At 39.2% G+C, this 25,882-nt stretch overlaps 2 protein-coding genes across 2 annotated transcripts; one reads left to right on the top strand and one right to left on the bottom strand.

The window, feature by feature from the left end:
- Window positions 1–5,610: 5,610 nt before the first annotated feature.
- On the top strand, window positions 5,611–8,538 carry LOC110725781 (petal death protein-like). Its single transcript, XM_021905249.1, has 6 exons — window positions 5,611–5,930; window positions 7,018–7,091; window positions 7,171–7,253; window positions 7,438–7,462; window positions 7,588–7,754; window positions 7,888–8,538. Exons 1-6 carry the CDS (start codon window positions 5,725–5,727, stop codon window positions 8,248–8,250), a joined length of 918 nt encoding a protein of 305 aa, XP_021760941.1. The 5' UTR covers window positions 5,611–5,724; the 3' UTR covers window positions 8,251–8,538.
- A 362-nt stretch (window positions 8,539–8,900) lies between these two features.
- On the bottom strand, window positions 8,901–10,598 carry LOC110725434. Its single transcript, XM_021904914.1, has one exon. It carries the CDS (start codon window positions 10,596–10,598, stop codon window positions 8,901–8,903), a length of 1,698 nt encoding a protein of 565 aa, XP_021760606.1.
- Window positions 10,599–25,882: the final 15,284 nt, after the last annotated feature.

Here is a 25,882-nt window from a genome sequence, read left to right as displayed (position 1 = left end):
TAAAATAATAACAATATAGCCTTCTTTTTATTAATAAGGTTTTGATCTATGTATTAAATAAAACCGAAAATCATCATTAGACATAAAATAACATATATTTACCCGATCACCTTTTCGCTTGCATAAAAAACTTTAAGACTTTCATACCTTAATCTAGGAGTTCTTTTTTGTGCGCCAATCATGAGATATTCAAATTTCCGTTAAACTTTGAATTAATCAATAATCATATGCAAATTGCCTCTCTTTATGTTGGTAAATATAATCTATCTTAAGCTTAATGTTAATTAATTATACTTAATAATATAACCAAATATTATTCAATTCAATTATATCCACTCAGTCCACTCTTTTTATCTACGTATGAGTGGTATGAATCTCAAGATAATTTGTCAAATTGTTAATTAAAAAGTTAAGCAAGTAACATGACTAATATATTAGTACGTTTCTTAAAAAAGTGTTAATCCTTTTTATAATTTATTTAACTTCGTTGAATTAAAAATATATATATGAACAAATAAGGTAGTGTCCAAGAAAGCTTACGCTTATATGATAGCTGCATAACATTTTTCTAAACTTGTGCTTTCCATGGATAGTCATGGCTCATGCCGTAATGTGTTTAAAGGGTACAAGAGTTACACTAATACATATACATATTAGATCTACATGCATGCGATCCGCAATGTTTTTTTCTTCTAATTTTATACTCCATACTTTGTAATTCATATTCACTAACCATTTATAAAGGATATTTCAGGTGTTTAAGGTGGACATCACTACATCACGTCATCACTCCTGTCCTGTAATGGAGATTTATTGATATAGTCCTTCCTTCAAAAAATAGTAATGACAATTTCTTTAGTGGTAAAATAACACTCATATAGCTATTATCTCATCACCTTCTTAAAAAAACATAAAAATTAAGTTTATTGACTAATAGTTTTTGCAAGAGCTAATGAGTTTTGATAAATTCAACCCATGGCCTATGTTCAATCCACAAGCATGAGGGTGCAATCAATTACTTTACTTTTAGTTTACTTTGTTCATATTAGTTGAATTAGAAGTTTAAAGTCGTTAAGATTAGTGAAATTCAAATGATGAAAATAATTAAATCAACTATAACTACTTGTATTATATTCGTTGTAAGAAAAATTTAAGGTAGAGGTAAACATACAACTCCATCCTATAAATCCACGACTACATGTAAGTATTAAATATACATATTTTAATGTAAGTATTAAATATACATATTTGAATATACATTTTACTTGTATAATGTAAAATGTTGTTTCCTATTAACTTTAGAATGTATGAAAAATAATTCACGTGTGTTGATGTATGAACTTAATATTTCAACTCTTGACTCTTTATATAGAGTAATTACTAAATTGTGTGTTAATACTAAATCACCTAATAAGTCGTACGGTTAACTACAACTAGACCGACCCCACAAGGTATATAAATAATTTTAAATGTAAATCTTAATTAAATTAAGGTCCTACCTACTCCTTATGTATATCTACTATACTAATTTAGTTGTTGGATCCATAATAATGTTCAAGATCTGAATGATTGCTCATAGCATTTATAGTACCATACGAACTATAATGTTCATCTATCTGACTATCTTATTTGGTAAAAATAAGAAAAAAAATATATACATTGTCACATATTATAGGTTGTTACATTGTAATAGTTCTATTATTTTAAGGATACTTTGAAATAGTAGTCACTTATCACAATAATTGACATTATCCAATTCATGTTGAGGATTTGATTGCATAGATATACTCTATCTCTCTATTTATTTATCTATTTTTTGTTGATATATATTGAATATCAAAGCAAGTTTCGATCATCCATGTATTTTTCATTTATAGTAAATAAAATTATATAAAATGGATTGATTTATTATAATAGTATATTGAGACAAATCCAACGGTACATACTAAGTTTTTTTTTTTGATAAAAAAATGGTTAAATTAATGCAAGTAAGACAAATGCAAAAGGTGATACTCCGTAAAACAATTACAGAGGAAGTAATCGTCACAACTACGTACAATAGTACAATAAGATGAAGTGAGCAAACTAAGCACATAAAAAAAAAAACCATTTTGCAATAATATTAATCATTAGAAGACCTATTTCATGATTACTACAAAAAATTTAGTTAATTTAACTAAGGGCCTAGCCGCCTAGGGATAATGGCTGCACTTTCATATATAGGGGCAATATTGTCTAGGAGTGTAGAATTTAAATGGTCAATGGTCATGGCTGATTGTATACTTAATCAATAATTAGAAGATTCTTAATTATATTAAGATTATACTTATAACTAATAAATTTAATTTATGCATGTCATATTCATAAGATGGAGCAATGCATGCGCAAGAGTAATACTTGACCAAAATTCATCCTTAATTTATACACCATATCATATGGTAAATTTTTTTTTTATTTGTTTTAAAATATGGTTTTTTGACATGTGAAAAAGTTGACATAAGATTAAAATAGTTCATAGATGGCTAAGAGAAAGTAGTTTGGGCGTTGGGGGTGGTTGAAAAAAAGATTTCGTACAACAGAACCGACTCATCATAGAAAAAAGCAAAAGATTACATGTTAGTTTTTAGTATTAATTACATGCATGTAAAATATGAACCTTAGAATAATTCAAGGACATGGAGTTTGGATTCACATCAAGTTTGAACCAGACAAACTTATGATTTGATCGATTTTTTTATTGGATTAAATCATATGAATCTCGGGATTAGCTCAAGTTTAGACTGAACAAGTTCAAAGTTTATATGATGTAGTAGTTTAACAAGAGTTGTACTTCCTCCATTTTTTTTTAATTACCAAAATCTATAATTTCATCAAACATTATGTATCAATAAAGGGTTGATACATTATCAACATCAATACTTCTTCATGTCTGATTGATATATTAGCACTTTTCAATTAATTATGACCTAAAAATTGATAATATGTTTATTTCTTAGAAAATTAAATAAGTCGTCTTGTCGTCCGTTGGCCAGTATAGCGCTCCACAATCATGTAAATTCGCACATGCAACCTTGCCAAATGAAAACTAAAACCCTAATATTATAACGATGACACCCCCTAGATTACCCTCAACCCCTCAATACACACACGCAAGCACAATGCGATTGCGCACGCACACATACACCACATATGTTGATTGACGTTGTAGCAATTAAGTACATGTGCATTCATCGGTATGATGTCGATATACATATATATGTCCCAACACAAATAAAAACAAGCACAACAAGTAGTCAAGCTTATGTCCCTGAAAATCTAATTACATTGAAATAAATTTCACCATTACTTTACCAAGCTAACTAGGTACAAGAAAGCAAACGACATTGTACTACATGTACAATAACATTTATTAACTTCATGCATGATTGATGAATATATACTGTTTTATATATCACTAAAATGGTAAACCTAACTTGCTAATTCTGTCAAAATTAAGTGGTTGTCATGGTTTTGTTTTTATTTATTTTATAAATGTCGTGTTTAAAATGTATGTACATAATTTATGAGATAAGATGTAAGGTCTAAAATTTATAAGATAAGATAAGATGCAAGAAATATCACATAAAAATCACGTATCACTTTATACTTCAAATTTAGTGTAAGATAAGATGTAGGGACTATCATAATTTTTGACTGATCAATTGATTGCATTTTCATAATTTGGTTAAATACGTAACTTCGCCTACCATTTTAAATTATTGCTTTACGTTCTAAATATGAATACTTTATTTTATTATATTTTCCACAAAATTGAAAAAAATTTAACAGCCATCACCTTTAAAAAAATAAATTAAATTAATAAGGAAAGAAATATTATAGCCAATAAAATTAGTGGCCCAAGAAATTTAAGATAATGATCTCATCGATTCTATGACGTGGAAGAGATTATATTTAGCACATAAAAATGAAATATTCCCTTATATTTCAAAATTTGGATTGTCTTATTAGGAAATTATATGAATATTTAAATAGTAGATCCAATAATTGTTGTGTAACTTGTAATGCATTGTCAAACTTCTAGAATTGCTAAATTGATCTTGAGATGAAATTTCATATAGACTTGATTGGTTCTAAATTATACAGTATAAGTTAACATATATACAAAACATGCGTCAATTTAAATTTCTATGGACCTCAAAACCAATTGGCAAACAATTGTTAATACCACTATCTCAAACTCTTTTTTAATGTATGATTTTCAATATATTATATGTGTTCCAAAGAAAAGGATAAGTATTCATATGAATATATAAATTTGTTGATCCATACACACTTACTTTAAAGTTTAAAGGATAACCTTTTTTTTTCATCCATCTAATTCCCTTTATGTTTTACCTACTCTTCCTAATAAACATTTCACTATCAACCTATCATATTGTTTATTCCAAGTCTATTTAACAACTATCCTTAGTTTCTTACATGTGATTTGAAATATGATTAGTGGGAAAATCTATGTAAAAGTACAATTATGGAAAAAGCAAAACTATGGAAATAACTGGTTTTATACTCGTTTGATGGTTTATAAACAGTACAAAACTTAAGTAAAAAAGTAAAAGTAAAATTACATAATCCGTGCCTAGTTTTTCCATTGCTTGGTTAGTATTCAAGGACAAATATTGAAATTAGTAGAATTTTAGATTTCCATAGGTTTTCACGTATTTTCCATTGATTTTGGAAACTATTGGAAGGAAAAGTTTGGATAAATAAATGGTCCAACTATACGTACAATAATTTCCACATATCTTTACAATTTTAATTTGTTTTATTTTATTTTATTTTTATTTTTTTTCAATACACAAACAAACTAATGTTTGGTTAGTATATTCATTTCGACACCTTTATTAATTTTTTCATCAATAATGTTAGTTTCATTCTTACCAACCATATTGCTAATCTCTGCATGTGTGGTAACCTTAAATTCGTACGATTTGTGGACAGAGAAACTTTTTGAGGTATATGATCTTTTTTTAATCTACAAATACAATATACATATGATTACTATTAAGAAAAACCGAGCACACATGATACACAAATAATTGCATAGAGTGGTACATTCACATAATCAGATCACATAACCAAAAAGTCAGTGTTTTTCTAAAGTGTAGATAGAAAGGGATCTATTATGTACGTACTATATTAGCAAGAACAAAATCATAAAATTACAGAAAAAAGAGCATAATAATTTGACCCTAAATGACCTATAAAGGTCACTAATTAATTTATTTTTAGTAGGTTATGTTATATGGCATGGACAAATTTGTACCCTACGTAGCACAGCCAAGCCATTTACCACGTGGAGGGACCCTTGCACAATTTCTTTAAAATTGACACTTAAATAATCCAAACCACGAAATTTCTCTATTTTTTTTTTGTAATAAATAATAAATAATAAAAATAAAAAATGTTGCCTAAGTTAAATTAACTACTACTCATCATAATACACCTAAAAAATTTCCCAACTACTCTTATTTACTTAAATGCCATTACTATCAATTCCAAGTCTTACTACAACTACATCACTTCTCTACTACTATAAATACAACAACAATGTAAGCTATCTTCATTCAGTTCAACTACTACATACTATCAATAAACCTCCTCCTTCCTCCTTCCTCCTTCCTTTTCGCGGTTTTATTCTTATTTTTCCACTTTTGTGTAGCAAATATGGGTTCTCTAGCTGAGACCAATGCCGCCACAGGGAGGACAACCGTGCATCGTTTAATAGCTGAGGAAGGATCAGTATTGATGCCGGGTATCCAAGATCCCTTCTCCGCTGCCATTTGTGCCAAAACCGGCTTCAAAGCTTGCTTTGTCTCCGGTTTTGGTGTTTCCGCCGCCCTTCTTGGCTTGCCCGACTTTGGCTTGCTCACGTATGTTTCATTCCCTTACCGTTCTTATTAGTTCTTTTACGTACATAATGATTAAATGTAACAATTTCGGTGTTACATATAACATACTAGGTTAGTAACTAGTTATTTTACGCGTCACACATTATTTTTCGAGATATATATAAATATAGTACTCCGTAGTAAATATTTGAGAAAAAATGCGTAAAGGTATAATATGCTCGTATATTCCACGTGATTGATTTATTAAAAAATTAAAGATAAAGGGTTATAAACTATAATATGTTTGCTCTCTTAATTGTAGTCCGTAGTACCAACTAGTATCAATAATTGTTCTTTAACTTTTTAGTAAAAGTAATGGGAATGTTTAGACATACGTTGACTTAAATCGAATTTTACAAAAACAAAATTGTTTTGCTTCCCACTATCAAGAAATGCAGTACGTACTATATTTTTCTTTTTTAGTTTATAATTATATAAGTAATAAAATTATTATTTTCATTATTATTTTGATAAAAATGGAAATTATCACATGTAATCACATGCATGAATGATGGGTAAATAAAAAAACAATACGAAGTAATAATGATAAAATAAAAAAAGGCAGTAGAAAAGTTTATAAATCTTGAATTTTTATATTAATATATATTTTTAATTTGGATAATGAAATATGCAAAATTTCTCATATGCTTTGTCGCCTCTATGTTTGTATTTTGTGGCTGTATAAGTGGACTTTAAATTTTTAAATTTTTGGTATCTTAATAATTTTTTATTCTCTTTGTCGTTTTTTATAGTATCGGATTTTCTTTTTTGCCCCCACAAGGAGAGTTATTCGTTAATGATTAATTTTGTTAATGCTGCAAAATAAGTCATTGAAACTACAAACCAGTCTAACTAACGTTTCTATAGAAAATGAAACCTGTGACTTGTAGAAAAATAATTAGGTAGGATTTTACTAAATTTCTTTATATTATTTTTCGATAAAATAGGTTTTTTTTAATGTTTAGGAAAAACAATTATAATAATAAATTTCATGTTAAAAAAAATATTACTCCGTATCATTTTAAGCACTTGTAGCAATAGTTAACACGAATTATATTGTGTGATACAGAACCGCAGAAGTTGTGGACACTGTAGCCAGAATTACCGCAGCTAATCCAACTTTGTGCGTCGTTGTTGATGGAGGTAAAAAAAAAAAAAATTATTTTCATCCTTTCGTATTTTATTATTACTAAACGAGTAATTTCTTGATTTACTACGACAGACACCGGAGGTGGTGGCCCCCTTAATGTGCAAAGGTTCATTAAGCAGTTGATTGCTGCTGGTGCCAAGGGAGTCTTTCTTGAGGTAAATAGCTTTGCATGTGTCATTGTTACATTTATTAGTATAAGACAACAAGTTAAATTAAAATAGGATTAGGTTTATTTTTAAAATATGATTAGGTAATTGAGCAATATCTATAATTTATGTATTTAATAAAGAAAGTGACACTAAGTACGTACTAATCAAATGAATTTTTTACTTTTCACAGGATCAAGTGTGGCCAAAGAAGTGTGGTAAGTACTTTTAACATTTACCATTTTTTTTTTTTACCAATTAGGTTAATTTTATAATGTGATTAATTAGTTGATTACTTAACATAGGCCTTAATTAATTACTTCTTGTTCATCTTAATTTATAGGTCATATGCGTGGTAAGAGTGTTGTACCAGCTGAGGAGCATGCCCTTAAAATTGCAGCAGCAAGAGAAGCCATTGGTGATTCTGATTTCTTCTTGGTAGCAAGGACTGATGCTAGAGCACCCCATGGTCTTCAAGAAGCCATTAGACGCGCTAACCTTTACAGAGAGGTACACATTACTTTAATTAGACCAAAATATTCATTTAGGCCACATTTATTTTCCCATTAACAATTATAGAATGTCCAGAAATAATTAATTTTCAAATTAATAATTTTTTTTTTATTTACTATTATGTTAATAGTCTGGAGCTGATGCCACCTTTGTTGAGGCACCTGCTAACATTGACGAGCTCAATGAGGTTGTGAACGGTGTCAAAGGATTGAGAATCGCAAACATGATTGAAGGCGGAAAGACCCCATTGCACACACCCGCGGAGTTCAAAGAAATGGGATTCCATTTGATTGCTCATTCACTCTCAACACTCTATGCTACAACCAAGGCTTTGGTTGGAATCATGAGGGTTCTTAAGGACAAGGGTACTACTAGGGATGATTTGGACAAAATGGTTACTTTCTCCGAATTTAATGAAATGATTGGGTTGGAATCTTGGTATGAGATGGAACAAAAGTTCAAGAACTTCACCCCAAAATCTTTGGAATCCTAAAGAAATGGTTAGCTTGGTCCAATCAAGTTGATTATTTCATCATACAAGAATTGAAATTCAAACACGCTATAATGTAAATTAGTTTGCCAAATAATGGCAATAGAATTTGTGAGCTCATTTGAATTCATGTCATTGTTGCTTATTTAATATTTGTTTGAAATAAAAATGCATTTGAGTAAGGTTGTAAGCTTGATTACTAGAATGAAAGCGAGTTTAGATGCATTGTAATCTTTTGTTCTTGTTCAAATTAGTAAAATACAACCTAGAGTTGTCTTTTTTCATATGAAATGAATAAATTATTGTTACCAAATTTCTTTAGATTTATAATGAGCCAATGCAATACGAGTTGTTGATCTATCAAATTCTAACAAAATCTTTTATAATACGTTGTTGCATTTACGTATGTAATAGTGAGGTGACTAATTCAACATTGATGGATGTTTTTTTTTTTTTTTAAATTTAATAATTTGAGACAAATTACTGAGACATTATTCTACTCTCAACTTGGACCACTTGATACTTTATTAGTTGGTAGTTTGGTATGTACCAAGTTACCAACCTTGTAAAAAAAAAATGTCATCTGGGCACTTCAATGACTATCTTCATGTTTTGTTTTTTTTTTTTTTTTTTTTACAAAGAGAACAAAAAAACTAAAAACTAAAACAAAGTAAAATTCTACGCCTTGCTGCACCTGCAAGCGAATGAGCTTCACCAATCGAAGACCTGGAAACCTTACGAATATGACAAGAAGAAAAGGAAGAAATAACATCCCTAATTTCCTGAATCGTCCAGATCAGCGAAATATCCGACGTAGCAAACTGAATCATCTTAGGAACCGACAAACAATCAGTAAGGAGGCAGAGGCTGACAATACCCTGTTGCCGAGCATGTTTAAGACCAAAAAGACATGCCAACAATTCAGAATGAAGAGCAGAACTAGCCATACAAACTCGAGCACCACCCCCAATACAACGAGAAGAAACCGGATCCAAAAAACACCAGGCCGCACCAGCACTATAATTCCCTCGATCCCATGCCCCATCAAAACACATCAGAACATCACATTCCCATAAAACAGAAGCTTCACCCCTTAACACTTGCCAAGTAGGATAAGACGAGAACCCAGGAGGAATACCGGGACAACAAGCAGCCATTTCACGAGCCTTACCACTTCTAACACTCCATTCCAATGCAAGATCCAAAATACACTGGGGGGAAAAGACTACTGAACGAAAACGAACATTATTCCTAGTAATCCAGATAGCCCAACACATCCCAAAGAAACGATCCAAAGCAAGCCAATGCTTAGAAGAAGCATAACTAGTAATAATAGAAGTAAACCAATCAGAAAAAAGAAAAGGAACCTCAGGCAAAGGAGATGAAGTAGAGGCAAGAGAATTCCACAAACGCGAAGTAAAAGGACATTCCCGAAAAAGATGAACCACATATTCCGAAGAACCATGACAAAATATGCAAGTAGCATCAATCGGAATGCCCCTAAGAGCTAGAACATCTGCCGTTGGAAAGGCATTGTGTAAAACCTTCCAGGCCAACATTTTCCACTTAGGGAGAATGGGAAGACCCCAAAAACGCTTCCACCAAGAGGAATCAGTAGTCACACTCCTAAACGAAATGTGTTGAGATACAAGAGCAGCATATGCCGATTTAGTCAAAAAAGCCCCATCCCTATTATATTTCCAGTAAACAAAATCATCAATATGTTGCTTTGGCCGCTCAAGCCCAAGAATAACCGAAGCAACAGAAACAGGAAAGAGCTGCCGAATTAACGACAAATTCCATATCCCAGTATCATGGAGTAATAAATCAGACACCATCAAAGGACGATCCTCCACAGGAATACAATCCTTGAATTCAACCTTAATATTAGGCACCCAGTAATCCTGTAAAATACTAACCTGGGTACCTGAGCCTATCTTCCAGGCCAGACCCTGAGATAAAGCTCTACCACCTTCCAACAAACCACGACAACCCCAAGAAGGACGAGGAGAAGAAATCAGAGGTTTGGAAGAAAGTAAAGCAGGATACTTAGCTTTAAGGACCCGAGAAGCCAAAAGCTGTGGATTAAACCGCAACCTCCAAACTTGCTTTGCTAACAAAGCCAGATTAAAAGAATGAATATGACGAATACCTAAACCTCCTAAACCTTTAGGGAGATGTAACAGTGAAGAGGAAACCATAGAAAGCCCCCGAGAATCCTTATTAGATTTCCACCAAAATCGAGACAATAACGAGTCAATTCGATCACAAATAGTAGCAGGAACTTTGAAGACAAAAAGCACATGGTTGAAAGTAGCAATGAGAACATAATTAATAATTACCAACTTCATGTTAAAACAATGGAGTTATAAATTCAACAAATCAACATGGTAAAATCCCTCATGATTGGAACTTCCGAAATTTTTGGCTCCTGATTTTCTGGTGACTTTGCTCTGATTTATAATTATTAGGTATTACGGCCCGTTTACTTCACCTTATTTTTGCTGAATCAAAATTAATTTTGTTGACTTTGCTGATTTTCTGGTGACTTTGCATTGACCGGGAGCACACATGTTGTAAACTAAGGTCGAAAATCTCGCTTGTAAATAAAATCTAGCAAATTGGATCATACTCAATATCGAAATCACTCGATAAAATCTAATCTAATTCGAACTAAACTGATTTAATAGTCAATATTTAATGGGAAAATACAAGTTAATCTGCCAGATAAATGAATTTTTGTTAATCTGATGGCATTTTTGTAAATATATTGAAAAAGCAGGGTCATTTATTCAGTACTTTTGGTGAGTTGTCCAATTAGTGTTTACAACTTGTTTTTACTGTTTGGTGAGGAAATTACACATGTACCTCTCAACTAGTGCTTGAAAAGACGCATATACCCCTTCACTGGTACTTGAAAAGACAATTATACCCCCAAATAAACAAATATTGTTTATCTAGGGAATTAACTAGGCATTCCTCATATTTAAATTTTTATAATAATAATTTTAATCAAAACAAGCATATTTCCGGATAAAAAGAAAACAAATAACCCAACCGAAATTGACCCAATCGAATCCGAATAAACTGATTGCCACCCTTATTCATAAATCTCTTAAATTTGAAATGGGATGGTAGTTGTTGGTTCAAGTGACTTGATTTTGTTTCTTTACATTAAACGAAATGGTATAGATTTATGCATCGATATTTAACAATTCAATTATATGTATAAATGCTTGTATTCGTCAACTTGTCCAAAACAATTTAAAAAACTAATGAGTGATGATCAAATTTTCGATTTCAACTAGTAAAATCAACGAATGATGAGTTTGAGAATTTGAGCAGCCATAACTTTTTTATGTCAATTATATATAGTGGCAACGTATTTTTCTAGTTTTATGGCTTTAATTAAATACCAATTGAGTTATCAGCTTAATTATTGAGCTATCAACTTACATGACATGCATGTTTCGATTACAAATTGTAGCTTTTTTTAATCTACAAAACATGATGAAGCCATAAACAATGCCATGATCTTGTTATCTTTTCCAATCTTAGTTCATCAAATCCAGCTCAGATCAAATGGAATATTAGTTTGTGCATTCATTATAATTATATATGGATTAATTAAAACACCCATAGTATCAATGAATAATAATGAATCAACAGTTGGCATTATTGGAAATGCGTCATGGTGACATGGTAGACATAATACTCCGTATTAAAATAACTATAATTAAGTCTTATGACTTTTTTTAAAGTAAGGAAAATGATCCTGATGAAATCAATCTGGTCTCGCTTAGTACGCTTACTGCTTTTTTAGTTCATTATTTATGGGCTAGATTGACACTTAGCTAAGAGTGAGCGAGAAGCATAAAGTCTTGATGCTTCCCAAAGCCAGTCTGTAGACTACCCTACTACGTGAGGCATGTTGGCTTCGTAATCTTGTAATTGAGCTATAATTCATTGCCCTCGATATATTGTGAAAATTTTTGGAGCACTTTATGTCTTTATCTTTTTTTAGCAACTTAGCTCTAAACTAATGCATCAAACATTGTGAGCCGATAGTTATTATACATTTCAGTCCACTCAAAAAAATAAAAAAAGGGTAGCTTGCTTGTGTCATATTCAAGTTTTTCTTGTTTGTATTAGCTAGGTGTTACTTTGATCTCTATTCACAATTCAAAAGGCGGCCTACAAAGAGGCTTATTTCTATATTTTAGATCGATCTTGCTAACGAGCGCCTCGGGGCGTTAGATAAGGATAAATTATATTGGTTGAAATGGTATTAAGTTAGGAATTCATGATAAAATCACGCGTCGTTCGGTGTAATTAATGTAAATTTTACTCTAATATTTGCACTTTAATTCTCTTATCTAACGCCCCGAGGGCGCTCATTAGCTTTTGCCATTTTCGATTAAGTTTTAATTAGCGTGTGACATTCTTTGAGTGCGTATGTTAGGGAATATATATTATACATTTATACAAGTTCTCTTCACATGCTTTGAATAATTCATGTGATTAGATCTTAATTGTTAGACAAATTTCTAACACTGCTTGTATTATCCTTAAACCTTAATAAATATGTGATCGATGGAACGTACCCCAAGTTTTACATAATCTAATAACGCTATGTCCAAATCACAAGTTGTTACTTGTTAGTGTTCTCTTGCAATATTCACGTAATTTTCTTCTTCTCTCGCATTTAAGATTCCAATTGCTGACTAAAGATTAACTACGATGGTAATTTCATAATTACCTACATAGTCAATAGTTTCATTATAATTACCTACGCATACCAAACTGTTTGGGTTCAATTTAGTCCAATTGGGCCTAGGCATTAAATGATCCAATTAAAAGCCCAAGGTCAAGGTTCAACTCTCCAATTGTGCTAAAGTCAAAGATCAGCCCTCAAAGCAAGCCAATTGGGCTAAGGCCCAACTTCTCCATGTATGAAGAGGTATAAAAGCCATCAATATTACATTTTTAGAGGAGACACATTCATTCATTCACATATTCTCATAGATTCTCATACATTCTCATATATTCTCATATATTCAAGCAAAGCCTCAAGCAACTAATTCTCTTGCATAGTGTTCTCTTTCTACACATTGTACTGACTTTAGCATCGGAGGGGCCTTCCTCGGCAACACCCCCGAGGCTAGTTTACGTGTGTTTACTGTGCAGGAAACCTTCGGCCCAACATAACTTGGACCGAATCTAGTCTTCTCCGTTTCAGCGGACCTTCGGCAAGGTCCCATTGTTTTCACCCGAAACAATTTGGCGCCGTCTGTGGGGAAGACTTTCAAAAATCTTTAAGCCAAATTTCTAACCAAGATCATCTTGCAATTATCTTAGTAGCAATGGCTAAGAACCGCAAGAGCAAAGGCCTCCGTCAAGGAGCAGGCGAAAAGCCTAAAACCCCTACACCATCACCCTCGCCGGACCGGAACTCTCCCAAGGGTGCCAGCTCGGGGGGAGGATCATACAAGGAGGATTCCCTTTCTCCCGTAATTCATGACTCTCATTATAGGCCGAGTCACTCTCGGTCTAGCAGGGGTGAGTCCGATCATAGGACACATTCAGTGCCCCAAAGCCAACCATCGACTGTGCGCCCTCATTCCCATACTCGGCCGAGGACCCCTTTGACGGGGCCCAGCTCGGAAGAGGTGGCAAGAGCGCTGGCAGTGCTCATGGAGGCGATGAGGGCACAAAATATGCCTCCACCTCGTGATCGAACTCCTCCGCATACCCGGCATCAGCGGAGGAAGTTAGACCATGATGGTGGGAAGCTTCCTTCCTTCCGGGAACTGGAAGAGTGGGAAGAGGATACCTGGAAAAATGAAAAAGAGAGGAAAAAGAACCCTCAATTTTTAAGAGGATCCTCATCTTCCCGACCAGAAACGCATAAGAGCAGCAGCTCAGCTTCTCGGCCAGAATCTACTCACCGAGAACCTGAGATTGTTCGCCGAAGCGTCCTCGACCGACTCGGCGGCAAGGAACCGAGCGTGCGCAGTCGCCTCTCGTTCCCTGCGGCCGAGGCCCAGACTTCCTAGCCAGGGACGAAAACCACTCCTACCTCTCTAAGAGGGCGGAGCGGGGTCCCTTCGGCCAGGAACAAGGGCAAGGCCGTTATGCTACCCGCCAGTTCGCCATTCGAGCAATGGATACTGGAAGAGCACGTGCCCACGGTTAAAATACCGTCGCACATCACATATGACGGGACCTCGGATCCGAAGGATCACGTGGCCTCGTATGAGACTCATATGCATCTTTGCCCCAGATCCGAAGCGACTTGGTGCAAATATTTCCCAACCACTCTCAAGGGGGTCGCGCAAGCGTGGATCTCCAAGGGAGTAAAGCAAGGCTCCATAACAGGGTGGGATGATCTGTCCTCCAAATTTAGGAGCAAGTTTTCCACGGCAAACCGCCGAGAGAAGACTACTGCAGAACTCATGAGTCTGCAACAGGGGGAAACCGAAAGCCTCCGAGACTATCTGACCCGTTTCAGTAACGAGTCATCCAGCGTCTCTCAGCTGGACCAGGGGCTAGCCGTTTTTGCAATGCAGAATGGCCTTCAGCCCGGGAGGTTCCTAGACTTCATGGTCATGCATACCCCGCAGACCTTGGAGGAAGCTCTGAATGCCTCGGATAAGTTCATCCGAGCCGAAGAATGGAACAAAGTGAAAACCCAACCTCAATTTGGGGGAGGGAAACAAAAACAAATACCCTTGTCTGAAGGCCAAGGCCATAAGGCAAAGGGAAAGTCAAAGGCCTCGGAGCAATCTTCGGCCAGCGACCCAAAGAAGGAAAAATATGCCTCATACACAGGCAGATACGAATCCTACACTCTGCTCTCTCTTCCACGCGCCAAAATTTACGGCGTGACGAAGGAGGAGCAGAGTTACCGAAAGCCGAGACCACTCCCAGAGTGGTATCAACGAAAAAATAAAAATCAGTGGTGCGAGTTCCACGAGTCTTCGGGTCACAACACTGAGGAGTGTATCCAACTGAAGGACCAGATAGAGGACATGGTCCGGAAGGGATACTTGAAAAAATACATCGCGGATCACCGCGAGAAAAAAGAATCCGAGAAGTCAGCAAAGGACTCTCGGCAAGACCTCGACTTCCCCCGGAAGAACAGTAAAAAGCCGGAGGGGAAATTCCCTCCGATCAATGTTATCTCGGGAGGAATATACTCTCGGAGGGAGCACAAGCGACACCTTAGAGCTTTGACTCACCAGGTGAACAACGCTGACATTCAATCTCCCCAGTCGCCGGTGCCGAACATGACGTTCACAGCCGCCGACTGCCGGGGGATAACGTTCCCTCACGACGATCCGTTGGTGATCATCGCCACGGTGGCCAACCACGACGTCAGTAAGGTCCTTGTTGACGGTGGCAGCGGAGCAAACATTCTGTTCCGAAAGGCCTACAATCAAATCAAGCTGAAGCCCAAGCACCTTACGCCGGTACCCTACCCGGTATCCGGGTTCAACGGGGCTTCAACTTATCCAGATAGGAAGGTGACACTTCCCATCACCATCGGCTGCGATGAGGCAGCCAGGAACGTCATGATTGAATTTTTGAAAGTCTTTGACGCTCCTTCAGTGTACAACGTGATTTTGGGGAGACCCATAATTCATGAGATCCAAGGGGTCGTCTCAACTTATCATCAACTGATGATTTACGTCTCAGACGCCGGCTTCCCCGAAAGGATACAGGGCAACCAAAAGGACGCCCGAAGGTGCAACTACCTCAAGCCATCCAGTAGTCGCCCAGATGACGACAAGGATGAGGAGGAGAAAGAAAAAGAAAGAGAGCCAAGCACCAAAAAGCCGAAAGGCCTAAGTGCTTCGGCTCAAGGATCTGAACCCAGAGGTAAAGGGCCCGAAAGGAAAACGGCTAGCTCTTCAGCTGAACAGCAAGACTCAGAGGGCCATCCGAAGAACAAAAAGACTGGGACACCTGCTGACATAGGCAGCAGGCTAGATTATGAAGAGTCCATTCCATCAGCAATGGACATGGACCAACAGACTGAAACAGTTGAGTTGGCCGAAGGAGACGTTGAGAAATGTGTAACAATCGAGATGGACCTTGATCCGAACACCCGTTGTGAACTTATTCAGCTCCTTCGGGACAACAGAGATGTGTTTGCTTTCTCGGCAGCTGATATGCCCGGGATAAGTTCAGACCTCATCTCCCATAAGCTTAATGTTGACCCAACGTGTCGACCAGTTAAGCAAAAGAAGCGGAATTACTCCGCTAATAAGAACCGAGACATCGCAGCCGAGGTCAAAAAATTGTTGGAGGCAGGATTCATCGAACCTTGCCAATATCCAGAATGGCTGGCAAATGTGGTGATGGTTCAGAAGCCCAATGGTACCTGGAGGATGTGCGTTGACTTCACAGACCTAAATAAGGCTTGTCCGAAGGATTTCTATCCCTTGCCGAGGATCGATCAGCTAGTCGATTCGACAAGTGGCCATGCCTTGCTTAGTTTCATGGACGCATTCTCGGGGTATCATCAGATCTTCATGCACCCCGACGATCGAGCAAAGACAGCATTCGTCACGAACGCTGGGGTGTACAATTACAAAATGATGCCCTTCGGATTGAAAAATGCGGGGGCAACCTATCAAAGGCTGGTGGATCAAGTTTTTGCCGATCAAAAGGGCCGAAACATGGAAGTCTATGTTGACGATTCGATCGTCAAAAGCAAAAAACCTGAGGACCATGTTAAGGACCTGGCTGAAACTTTCGCCACCTTAAGAAAGCATCAAATGAAGCTGAATCCGAAGAAGTGTGTCTTCGGCGTGAAGTCAGGGAAATTCCTTGGGTTCATAGTCAGCAAAAGGGGGATTGATGCCAATCCCTCCAAAGTCAAAGCGGCGCTCGACCTTCCTGAGCCGAAAACAAAGCGGGATGTTCAGCGGCTCACCAGAAGAATGGCAGCCCTCTCGAGGTTCATTTCCACAGCTTCGGATAAGGGGTTACCTTTCTTCAAAGCCCTGAAACTCCCGAAAACAAAAGAGCTCGTTTGGGAGGAAGAGCAGAAAGACGCCTTTAAGCAGCTTCGGGAGCATCTGGCTCAACTCCCAACGCTGGCTAGCCCAGCTGAAGGAGAAACTTTGTACCTGTATGTAGCCGTTAGCCCGGCCACCATCAGCGCAGTATTGCTGAAGGAAGAAAGTAAAAGTCAGCAACCGATCTACTTCGTCAGTCATACACTGACGGATGCCGAGACTCGCTACCCTCTACTCGAGAAAGTCGCTTTCGCGGTAGTAGTAGCTGCTCGGAAGCTGAGGCCCTATTTTGATTGCCATCAGATAGTGGTCTTAACTGATCAGCCGTTGGAAAAAGTTCTCGGCAAGGTTGAAAAATCTGGTAGGCTAGCCAAGTGGGCTTTTGAGCTCACCGAATTCAGCATCAGCTACCGTCCGAGGGCTGCCATTAAGGCTCAGGCTCTAGCGGATTTCTTGGCCGAATGCTCATACCAAGAAGCGCTAGACAGTGAAAAGAAAGTCTGGACCGTGTTTACGGATGGATCTTCCACCGAAAACGGTTCGGGGGCAGGAGTAGTGATAACTTCTCCCGAAGGCAAATCCTTTGAGTATGCACTAAAATTTTCTTTTAAGGCCTCGAACAATGAGGCCGAGTATGAGGCAGAAATCGCCGGCCTAGAATTGTGCATCTCCCTGGAAGTCGATCATGTCTGCCTAAACACAGACTCTCAGCTAGTTGCATATCAGATCAGTGGCAGCTACGAGGCCAAAGAGCCCTCCATGATAGCTTATCTTGCCAAGATCAAGTCAGTCATTGCAGAGCTGAAAACTTTTGAGGTTCAGCTGATCCCAAGGGGTCAGAATACTCAAGCCGATGCACTCTCCAAACTTGCCAGTTCATCTCTTACCGAGCTGAAGAGATCTGTATATGTAGAAGTGCGTCGAGAGAGAAGTGTCGACGAAGCACCTGAAGTGTGCTGCGCTGACCCAGAGCCTAGTTGGATGGACCCCATCCTAGCTTTCAAGCTTCGGGGAGAAACTCTCGAAGATAAAGCTTTGGCCTCCAAGATGAAGAGAACCAGCTCTAGGTTCATTGTCTTCAGGGGGGAACTTCTGAAAAAGTCCTTCTCAGCCCCATTGCTGAAATGCGTGGGACCAACAGATGCAGATTATATCCTACGGGAGATTCACCTCGGCATCTGTGGGAACCACATTGGGGGAAGAACCTTAGCCCACAAGGCACTGAGGGCTGGATATTACTGGCCCACCATGATCGCAGATGCTAAGGAGCTGGTTCGGAAATGCGAAAAATGTCAAAAACACGCTCCAGTTATCCATCAGCCAGCAAGGGATCTTCAGCCGATCCTTAATCCACTCCCGTTTGCCCAATGGGGACTGGATATACTGGGACCATTTCCAGAGGCTGTGTACCAGAAAAAATGGCTGATAGTTGGAGTTGACTACTTCAGTAAATGGATCGAGGCCGAAGCAGCCTCGAACATTACAGAGCAAACTGTCAGAAAATTTATCTGGCAGAATATCATCACTCGCTTTGGCATCCCGAGAGTATTTGTCTTCGATCATGAGAGGCAATTTGATAACTTACCGCTGAAGCGGTATACAGATCAGTTCGGCATCAAACTGGCATATTCAGCGGTATGCCACCCGCAAAGTAACGGACAAGCCGAAGCTGCAAATAAACAGATCTTAAATGCCCTCAAGAAGAGGGTGGAAAATCAAAAGTCCAAGTGGCTGGAGGAGCTCCCTGGAGCCCTTTGGTCCCTTCGGACAACTGAAAAAGAGGCAACGGGTCATTCACCTTTTGAACTGGTGTATGGTGCCGAAGCCGTCCTTCCAGTGGAAATTGGCTCTGAGAGCCTTCGAGTGCACCACTTCTCGGCTGAGAATGAGTGACTGATGAGGGAATCTCTCGATTTCCTCGACGAAGTAAGAGACTCAGCCCGAGACAGAATGGCCGCTTATAAGCAGAGAATCAGCAAATTTTATAACCGAAGGGTCCATGCAAGGCCTCTCAAAATTGGAAACCTTGTCCTTCGGAATGCTGCTGCAGTTCAGAAAGGCCGAATCCATGGGAAACTCTTAGCTGCATGGGAAGGACCTTATGAAATCTATGATGAGCTTCAGCCAGGGACATACCGACTTCGGCAGTTGGATGGAACTGAGTTGAAAAATCACTGGAACGCTGATGTACTGGAAAAATATCATGTGTAAACCCTTCGGGGAAGAACAATCTTTGTAAGTACATTTTGAATTAATGAAAGGCCTTGGAGCCGCCATTTATATAAATGTTTACAACTTTTTATCCTTTCAAAGTTTTCTTCGTTCTATCTACTCTTTAAGGGTTTTTTATTCAGCCTCGTCTGAAACCTTCGCCTTCGGGTAACTGGGTTTCAGATTGCTGACAAAACTCGTCATTTTAAAGAACGCTGGTCTTTCAGCTGAAGTCAAACTTCAGTAAGACTTGTTCTCCAAAGACATGAGTCCATGGACAATTCTGGGATATTGCCTTAACTGAGCCTTGTATCCCAGAGAGCCATTATCCGAAACATTGCCTTAAGTTGGCCCTGTGTTTCGGGTATCCATTTTTCAAAGATAGACAGAAAATCAAGGATAACAACAACAGTTGAAAATTGTTTATTCAGCCTCGTCTGAAACCTTCGCCTTCGGGTAACTGGGTTTCAGATTGCTGACAAAACTCGTCTTTTTAAAGAACACTGGTCTTTCAGCTGAAGTCCAACTTCAGTAAGACTTGTTCTCCAAAGACATGAGTCCATGGACAATTCTGGGATATTGCCTTAACTGAGCCTTGTGTCCCAGAAAGCCATTATCCGAAACATTGCCTTCAATTGGCCCTGTGTTTCGGATATGCGTCTTTTTAAAGAACACTGGTCTTTCAGCGGAAGTCCAACTTCAGTAAGACTTGTTCTCCAAAGACATGAGTCCATAGAAAATTCTGGGATATTGCCTTAACTGAGCCTTGTATCCCAGAAAGCTATTATCCGAAACATTGCCTTCAGTTGGCCCGGTGTTTCGGATATCCATTTTTTAAAGAACTCTAGTCTTTCAGCTGAAGTCAAGCTTCAGTAAGACTTGTATCCCAGAAGCATTGCCTTCAGTTGGCCCTGTGTTTTAGATACCCATTTTTAAGAAGTGAAGAAATTGTTTATTCAGCTGAAGCCATACTTCAATTTCTGGGGGGGCAAGAAGCACTATCAGTGCAAGTTTATGTTCGGCAGAATTGAAGAAACAGTAAAGCATTCAAAAACAAAGCAGCTGAAGAAAAGAACATCAAATTAATAATTTATGCTCAGAAATTGAGCTACAAGTTCAAATAAACTGTATCGGCAGCCGCCCACAAGCGGAAAATAACAGCTGCCGAAATACGTACAAAAGCAAAAAAATTAAACTGTTTTGTACGACAAGGCAAGCTGAAGCAAAAAACAAGGCAAAAAATTCAGAAAGCGGCAAGTCTAAAGTTAAGCGCATGATGAACCGCAAGATTCTGAAGACGACTGCCCGAGTTCCTATGCTTCAGCCCGAGGATCAGACTGATCAGCATTGTTGAGCCCCATGGTGGCCTCAACCCCAGCAGCAGAAGAAGCAGGCTTTGCACTATGCCGAGCCTCCCTTTCCCTCTGTTCAGCCTCCAACTCCATTCTCTTAGCTTCTTCTTCGGCTTCCTCAGCCTTAAGAATTTCAGCTTCGACTGGAGTTGCATACTTCATATGAGGGTCTTCGGGATTCTGGACCCATTCAGCACATTTGGACCAGTCCAGCTTCGGCTCAGCATGAAGGCAGACTCTACGGCATACTCTGAACCCGTTTCTGAAACCCATTTCATATTCTTCCTAGGTATAGACACGGACTTTGAGTAGAGCCTCAGCATCAGCCAGCTTCTTCTGGGTCTCCTCCAAGTCTTCCTTGGATTTCTTCAGCTCATCGGCGAGCTTGGAGGAGGAACCTTTCAGCTCATTCACCTCCTGCTGAACTTGGGAAGCCTTTGTCTGAGCCTGGGCCACTTCTACTTTTTTGGCCATCAGTTGATCCTCAGCCTCATGGAGTTTAGCTCTTTGAACTTCAGCAGCAGCAGCAGCCTCTGAGAGTTGGACATCCCTGGCTTGGAGCAGCTCTTCAGCAGTCATTCTGCTGGCTTCAAGAGCTTCTAGCCGTTGCTGCACTTCAGCTTGCGCAACAGCTCCTTCCTGGATTCGGCTCTCAATGGCAGCCTTGAATCTGGAGATGTCCACTCCCATGTGCTCTTGGAGGAATTTTTCCCCTTCCATCAGTGGGGGAAAAACTTCCTTCTCCATAGCGTCGCAGAAGGTTTTGAAGGCTTCAGCAACCTTTTTCTCGTATTCCTCACCCTTCTACTGCTTCTCTTCAGCTCCTGCTTGCTTCAACTTAGCAAGCTTTAATTCCTCTTCGGCTACCTTCTTGTCGTGCTCGGCAGCGTCTACCCTATCTTGTAGGGTATCTATCAGCTCTACAGTGAGAGTCTGATTGTGCACGAACTGAAAACAGGAGCACAAGTTAAAAAAAAATAATAATAATAAAAATAGAGCTGAATTTTAGAGGAAATAAAGGCAAGGAAAATCACCTGCATCATCAGCAGTTGGTTAGACCTGGCTGGGTCAGGAACTGATCTGCTGGATTCGCCCATCCCAGCAGTGGCCTTCAGCGACCGGATTCTTGCCCTATCTACTTCGGACATGCCAGCAAAATCGCCGAAGTAGGCTGCAGCACCTTCTCGGTTCTGACCCCATATGAGGTCCCAGATGTGATCTGGGATTGGAATTCGGGGGGCCGAGAAACCCATTTCTCCAGATTGCAGAGTCTGGAAGGAAGGAAAGGATGACGATGGAGCTTCTTTAGCTTTGGATGGCTCAGCATCATCCTTCTCAGAAGAGTCAATTATTATGACTTCTTCTTCTTCAGGGGTGAGGACGAAAGCCTCAACCTCTCTTGCAATGTCTGCCGTGAAACCCTCAGCACTGGGCATCACGGCATCCTTATTTTTGTGCTCAGCAGCACTCTCCTGAATTTCTTCTTGGACCCCTCCCTTAGATTCGGGAGTTCTCTGATCCACCTCCATCTTAGGAGGTGGCGGAGGGGTCTTTTGAGGTGATTGGGGTGGTGGCCGGGGAACCCTCGGCGATCCATTGCCTTCCTCGGGTTCCCTTATTTCAACGCCGATGGTCATCGGCCTCCGCTGAAAGTCATGAGGGCCGATGATGGCCATTCTTCGGCGCCTTTTCTGAATGGGCTGCTCGTCCATGTCTGAGTCTGAAGACTCTTCTTGTATCTAGTCTTCGGGACGAACAGGGGCTTTCCCTTCTCTGTGTCTGTTACTCTCTTCAGACTGTAAAAGACAGGGGGGAGGAAGAATGTGAGTACAAAAAAAAAAAAAAAAAAAAAAAAAGATGAAGTTAAGTCTGAAAGCTCACCGAGGTCTTCAGCAAAGCCTCGTCTTCTTCAGCTGCCCTAGCTGCAGCTTCTTCTTCAGCAGCTCTGGAGGACCCTTCTCCTCCTTCGCAAGCTTTGATAACCCGTGCAACCTCTTCGCCCGTACGGGCAGCTTCAGCTTCTTCGTCCAGCAGCTGAAACCAGGGGTCTCTCTTCTTCCACCAAGGCTTCTGCCTCTGATACAGAGCAACAGCCTCAATTTGGAAGTGGGAAGAGTCTAGATGAACTTCCCTATGCCTCGGTTCAGTGATAGACGGGGCCCGATCAGTTACAACTCGTTCTCGGTTGACACCAAGACGAGCGTAGTTAATGCCAACGTTGGTCTCGTCCCGCTCTGAAAAAGAAAAGGGGAAAGGTCAGTTCAGTTAGGTTGGCACAGCATAAAAAAGCGAAGTGAGAGAAGAAAAAGAGATAATTAAAAAGCCTCGGCCCCAGCCGAAGAAGCTTACCATCCTTAAACTTTTGGCTGAGGCCAACAGCTGCTAGCATGTTCTCTTGGAAAACATAATGCGTATCGGGGAGCCAAGTCTCCGGGATATGCTGCATTCGGCCGCTGCCCCCCTGGTTCGGCAGCTTGCCGAAGATATTTTGTTGATCAAGGTTCGGATCCGGCCCGTTATCTGCGGGGGGACCTAGACTTCCCATGTCGGGATCAGGCTCAGCAAGGTACCAGGGAGCGCTGAAGACGCAAGGGTGGCCCGGATCCGTGGGTGCCCTAACCCAAATCCATTGACCTCTCCAGTCCTTGTCTGAAGAGTCGTTTGGCCACATGGTTAGGTACTGGGGTCGAGACTCAATCCGGTACCACCCAAAACCATGGCTTCCGTGCCCACTTTGAATATTTGGCACTAGCCGATGAAGCTTTTTGAAGCAGTGCAGGTTCGGCACATACTTGAAGAACTTGCAGACCTATAAGTATGTCATCACCCTTCGGATGCTGGTGGGAGTTACCTGACATAGGGAGATATTGTAATGGATCAGCAAGTCTCGGACGAATACGTCCAAAGGGAACCTCAGCCCATACTGAAGCTGTCTTGTGTACACCCCCACATACCCCGGGGGTGGACGATGGATTCTATCGGATGCCACGGGCATTCGGCACCAATACCCATCAGCTTCAAAAATGCCGTAATGCAACTCAATTTGCTCGGCAAACCGATACTGTTCGCCATTCTCCACCCACCATGAGTAGGGGCGGTTCTTTATCATGGCCGAAGCTACTTCGGCATTCTCCCACTCTGAAAACCCGGGGAGGATATCCCAAAGGACAGCGGGAACTTCATCGTCCCGTCCAGAAACGCTCGGCCCCTCCGTTCTCTAAGGAGGAGCCGAGGAAATTGGGGTCGCCCTAATCCCTTCGGCAGGGTCAGACTCTGGCCTTCGTCCATTCCAGGTCCCAATCCTGTTCCTAGGATCGGGAATTGGCCTTGCTCTTCTTGGAGCACAGGCTCTACCTCTAACTCCTCTTGCCATTGATTATTTCGAAGAAAAAAAGTCGAAAAAAAAGGGAAGGAGTTCGAATTCGAAGAAAAATAAACTGAAATCAAAGGAATTTACCTTAATCTGAAGCGAAAGTTGCCAATTTACAAGTTCGTAGTGGTAAGTCTCAGTTTCTAAGCTTAATGCTCGGGGAATTTGCGAAGTTTTGATGCGGGTTCTTGGGTTCTCTCGAGAATTCTGGGTTTGTGTTGGTGAATAAGTGAGGAGAAATGACGCGCCTCTGATTATATCTCCAGAAATGGGAATACGGGGAGTCCGCGTTTCAATTTCTCTTAAATACCCCACTAAGTAACCGTTAAACACACGACCTTGTGATTAAACTGCCCATTATCCGTCCAACTTCCACAATCATCCGCTTTAACCGTTGTTATCTCATTAATTACGGTTTAAATTCAAATTTTTGGATTAATTAAATCATTCACTTCCCTCCTTTTCTGATTATATCAAACCCGACCCGTCATCCTTCCAAATCGGGTCTGGGGGGCAAGTTGTTTGGGTCCAATTTAGTCCAATTGGGCCTAGGCATTAAATGATCCAATTAAAAGCCCAAGGTCAAGGTTCAACTCTCCAATTGTGCTAAAGTCAAAGATCAGCCCTCAAAGCAAGCCAATTGGGCTAAGGCCCAACTTCTCCATGTATGAAGAGGTATAAAAGCCATCAATATTACATTTTTAGAGGAGACACATTCATTCATTCACATATTCTCATAGATTCTCATACATTCTCATATATTCTCATATATTCAAGCAAAGCCTCAAGCAACTAATTCTCTTGCATAGTGTTCTCTTTCTACACATTGTACTGACTTTAGCATCGGAGGGGACTTCCTCGGCAACACCCCCGAGGCTAGTTTACGTGTGTTTACTGTGCAGGAAACCTTCGGCCCAACATAACTTGGACCGAATTTAGTCTTCTCCGTTTCAGCGGACCTTCGGCAAGGTCCCATTATTTTCACCCGAAACACAAACTATATGTGATTTTTAATTACTGCTCAACCGTATAATAAAGGACCATCGTCAGTTATTCATATTACATTGCCAGTCGAATTTCATTGTAGACGGAAAAATAGCAATTTCTTATACTGAAAATTATTCTAGCCATAATTGATGATGAGATTGGTTTCTGTTATAATAAATTAATCACTACAGGCCTGTTTTAATTGGCTGAACTGAGCCGAGCTGAACTGAACTTATTAGAGGTGAACTGAACTGAACTGAACTGAATATTTTATGAAAGAGAGATATTAAGATAAGAACTAAACTGAACTTATTACAGCTGAACTGAAAACAACTAAAAAGAACAGGCCCTACATATATACACAGAACAATACACGATCTAAACAACTAGTTTTTAAATAATTGTTGTAGAGTCTCATATTATAACTGATAATCCGATCTACAATCCTAAGACTTAAAGCAAATACACTTTATAATACAAGCTAAGGAATCTCCCTAAAACAGTTTTTTGTTCCGACCACAAACATCCATACTAAAAAACTTTCAATTTTAAATCTTTGTCAAAACAATGCCAATTAAATAAATATAAACAAAGGGAATGAAGCATCCAATATTTGGAGTATAATACTATTAACCTTTACAAAAATTAAGCCACTATTGAGACATCATGTGAGTTTATCACTAGATCAT

This window comes from Chenopodium quinoa, unplaced genomic scaffold (genome assembly GCF_001683475.1).
Source record: "Chenopodium quinoa cultivar QQ74 unplaced genomic scaffold, ASM168347v1, whole genome shotgun sequence".
NCBI classification, from domain to species: Eukaryota; Viridiplantae; Streptophyta; class Magnoliopsida; order Caryophyllales; family Amaranthaceae; genus Chenopodium; species Chenopodium quinoa.
This window is presented reverse-complemented; position numbering and strand designations above follow the sequence as displayed.

What these genes read in the sequence shown, in the direction of transcription:
- LOC110725434 (XM_021904914.1), bottom strand. Translation starts at nt 10,598, where the DNA reads ATGAAGTTGGTAATTATTAATTATGTTCTCATTGCTACTTTCAACCAT.
- LOC110725781 (XM_021905249.1), top strand. Translation starts at nt 5,725, where the DNA reads ATGGGTTCTCTAGCTGAGACCAATGCCGCCACAGGGAGGACAACCGTG. An exon ending in CCCGACTTTGGCTTGCTCAC is followed by an intron (nt 5,931 to 7,017) that starts GTATGTTTCATT and finishes TGTGTGATACAG; the next exon opens with AACCGCAGAAGTTGTGGACA. An exon ending in AGTGTGGCCAAAGAAGTGTG is followed by an intron (nt 7,463 to 7,587) that starts GTAAGTACTTTT and finishes CTTAATTTATAG; the next exon opens with GTCATATGCGTGGTAAGAGT.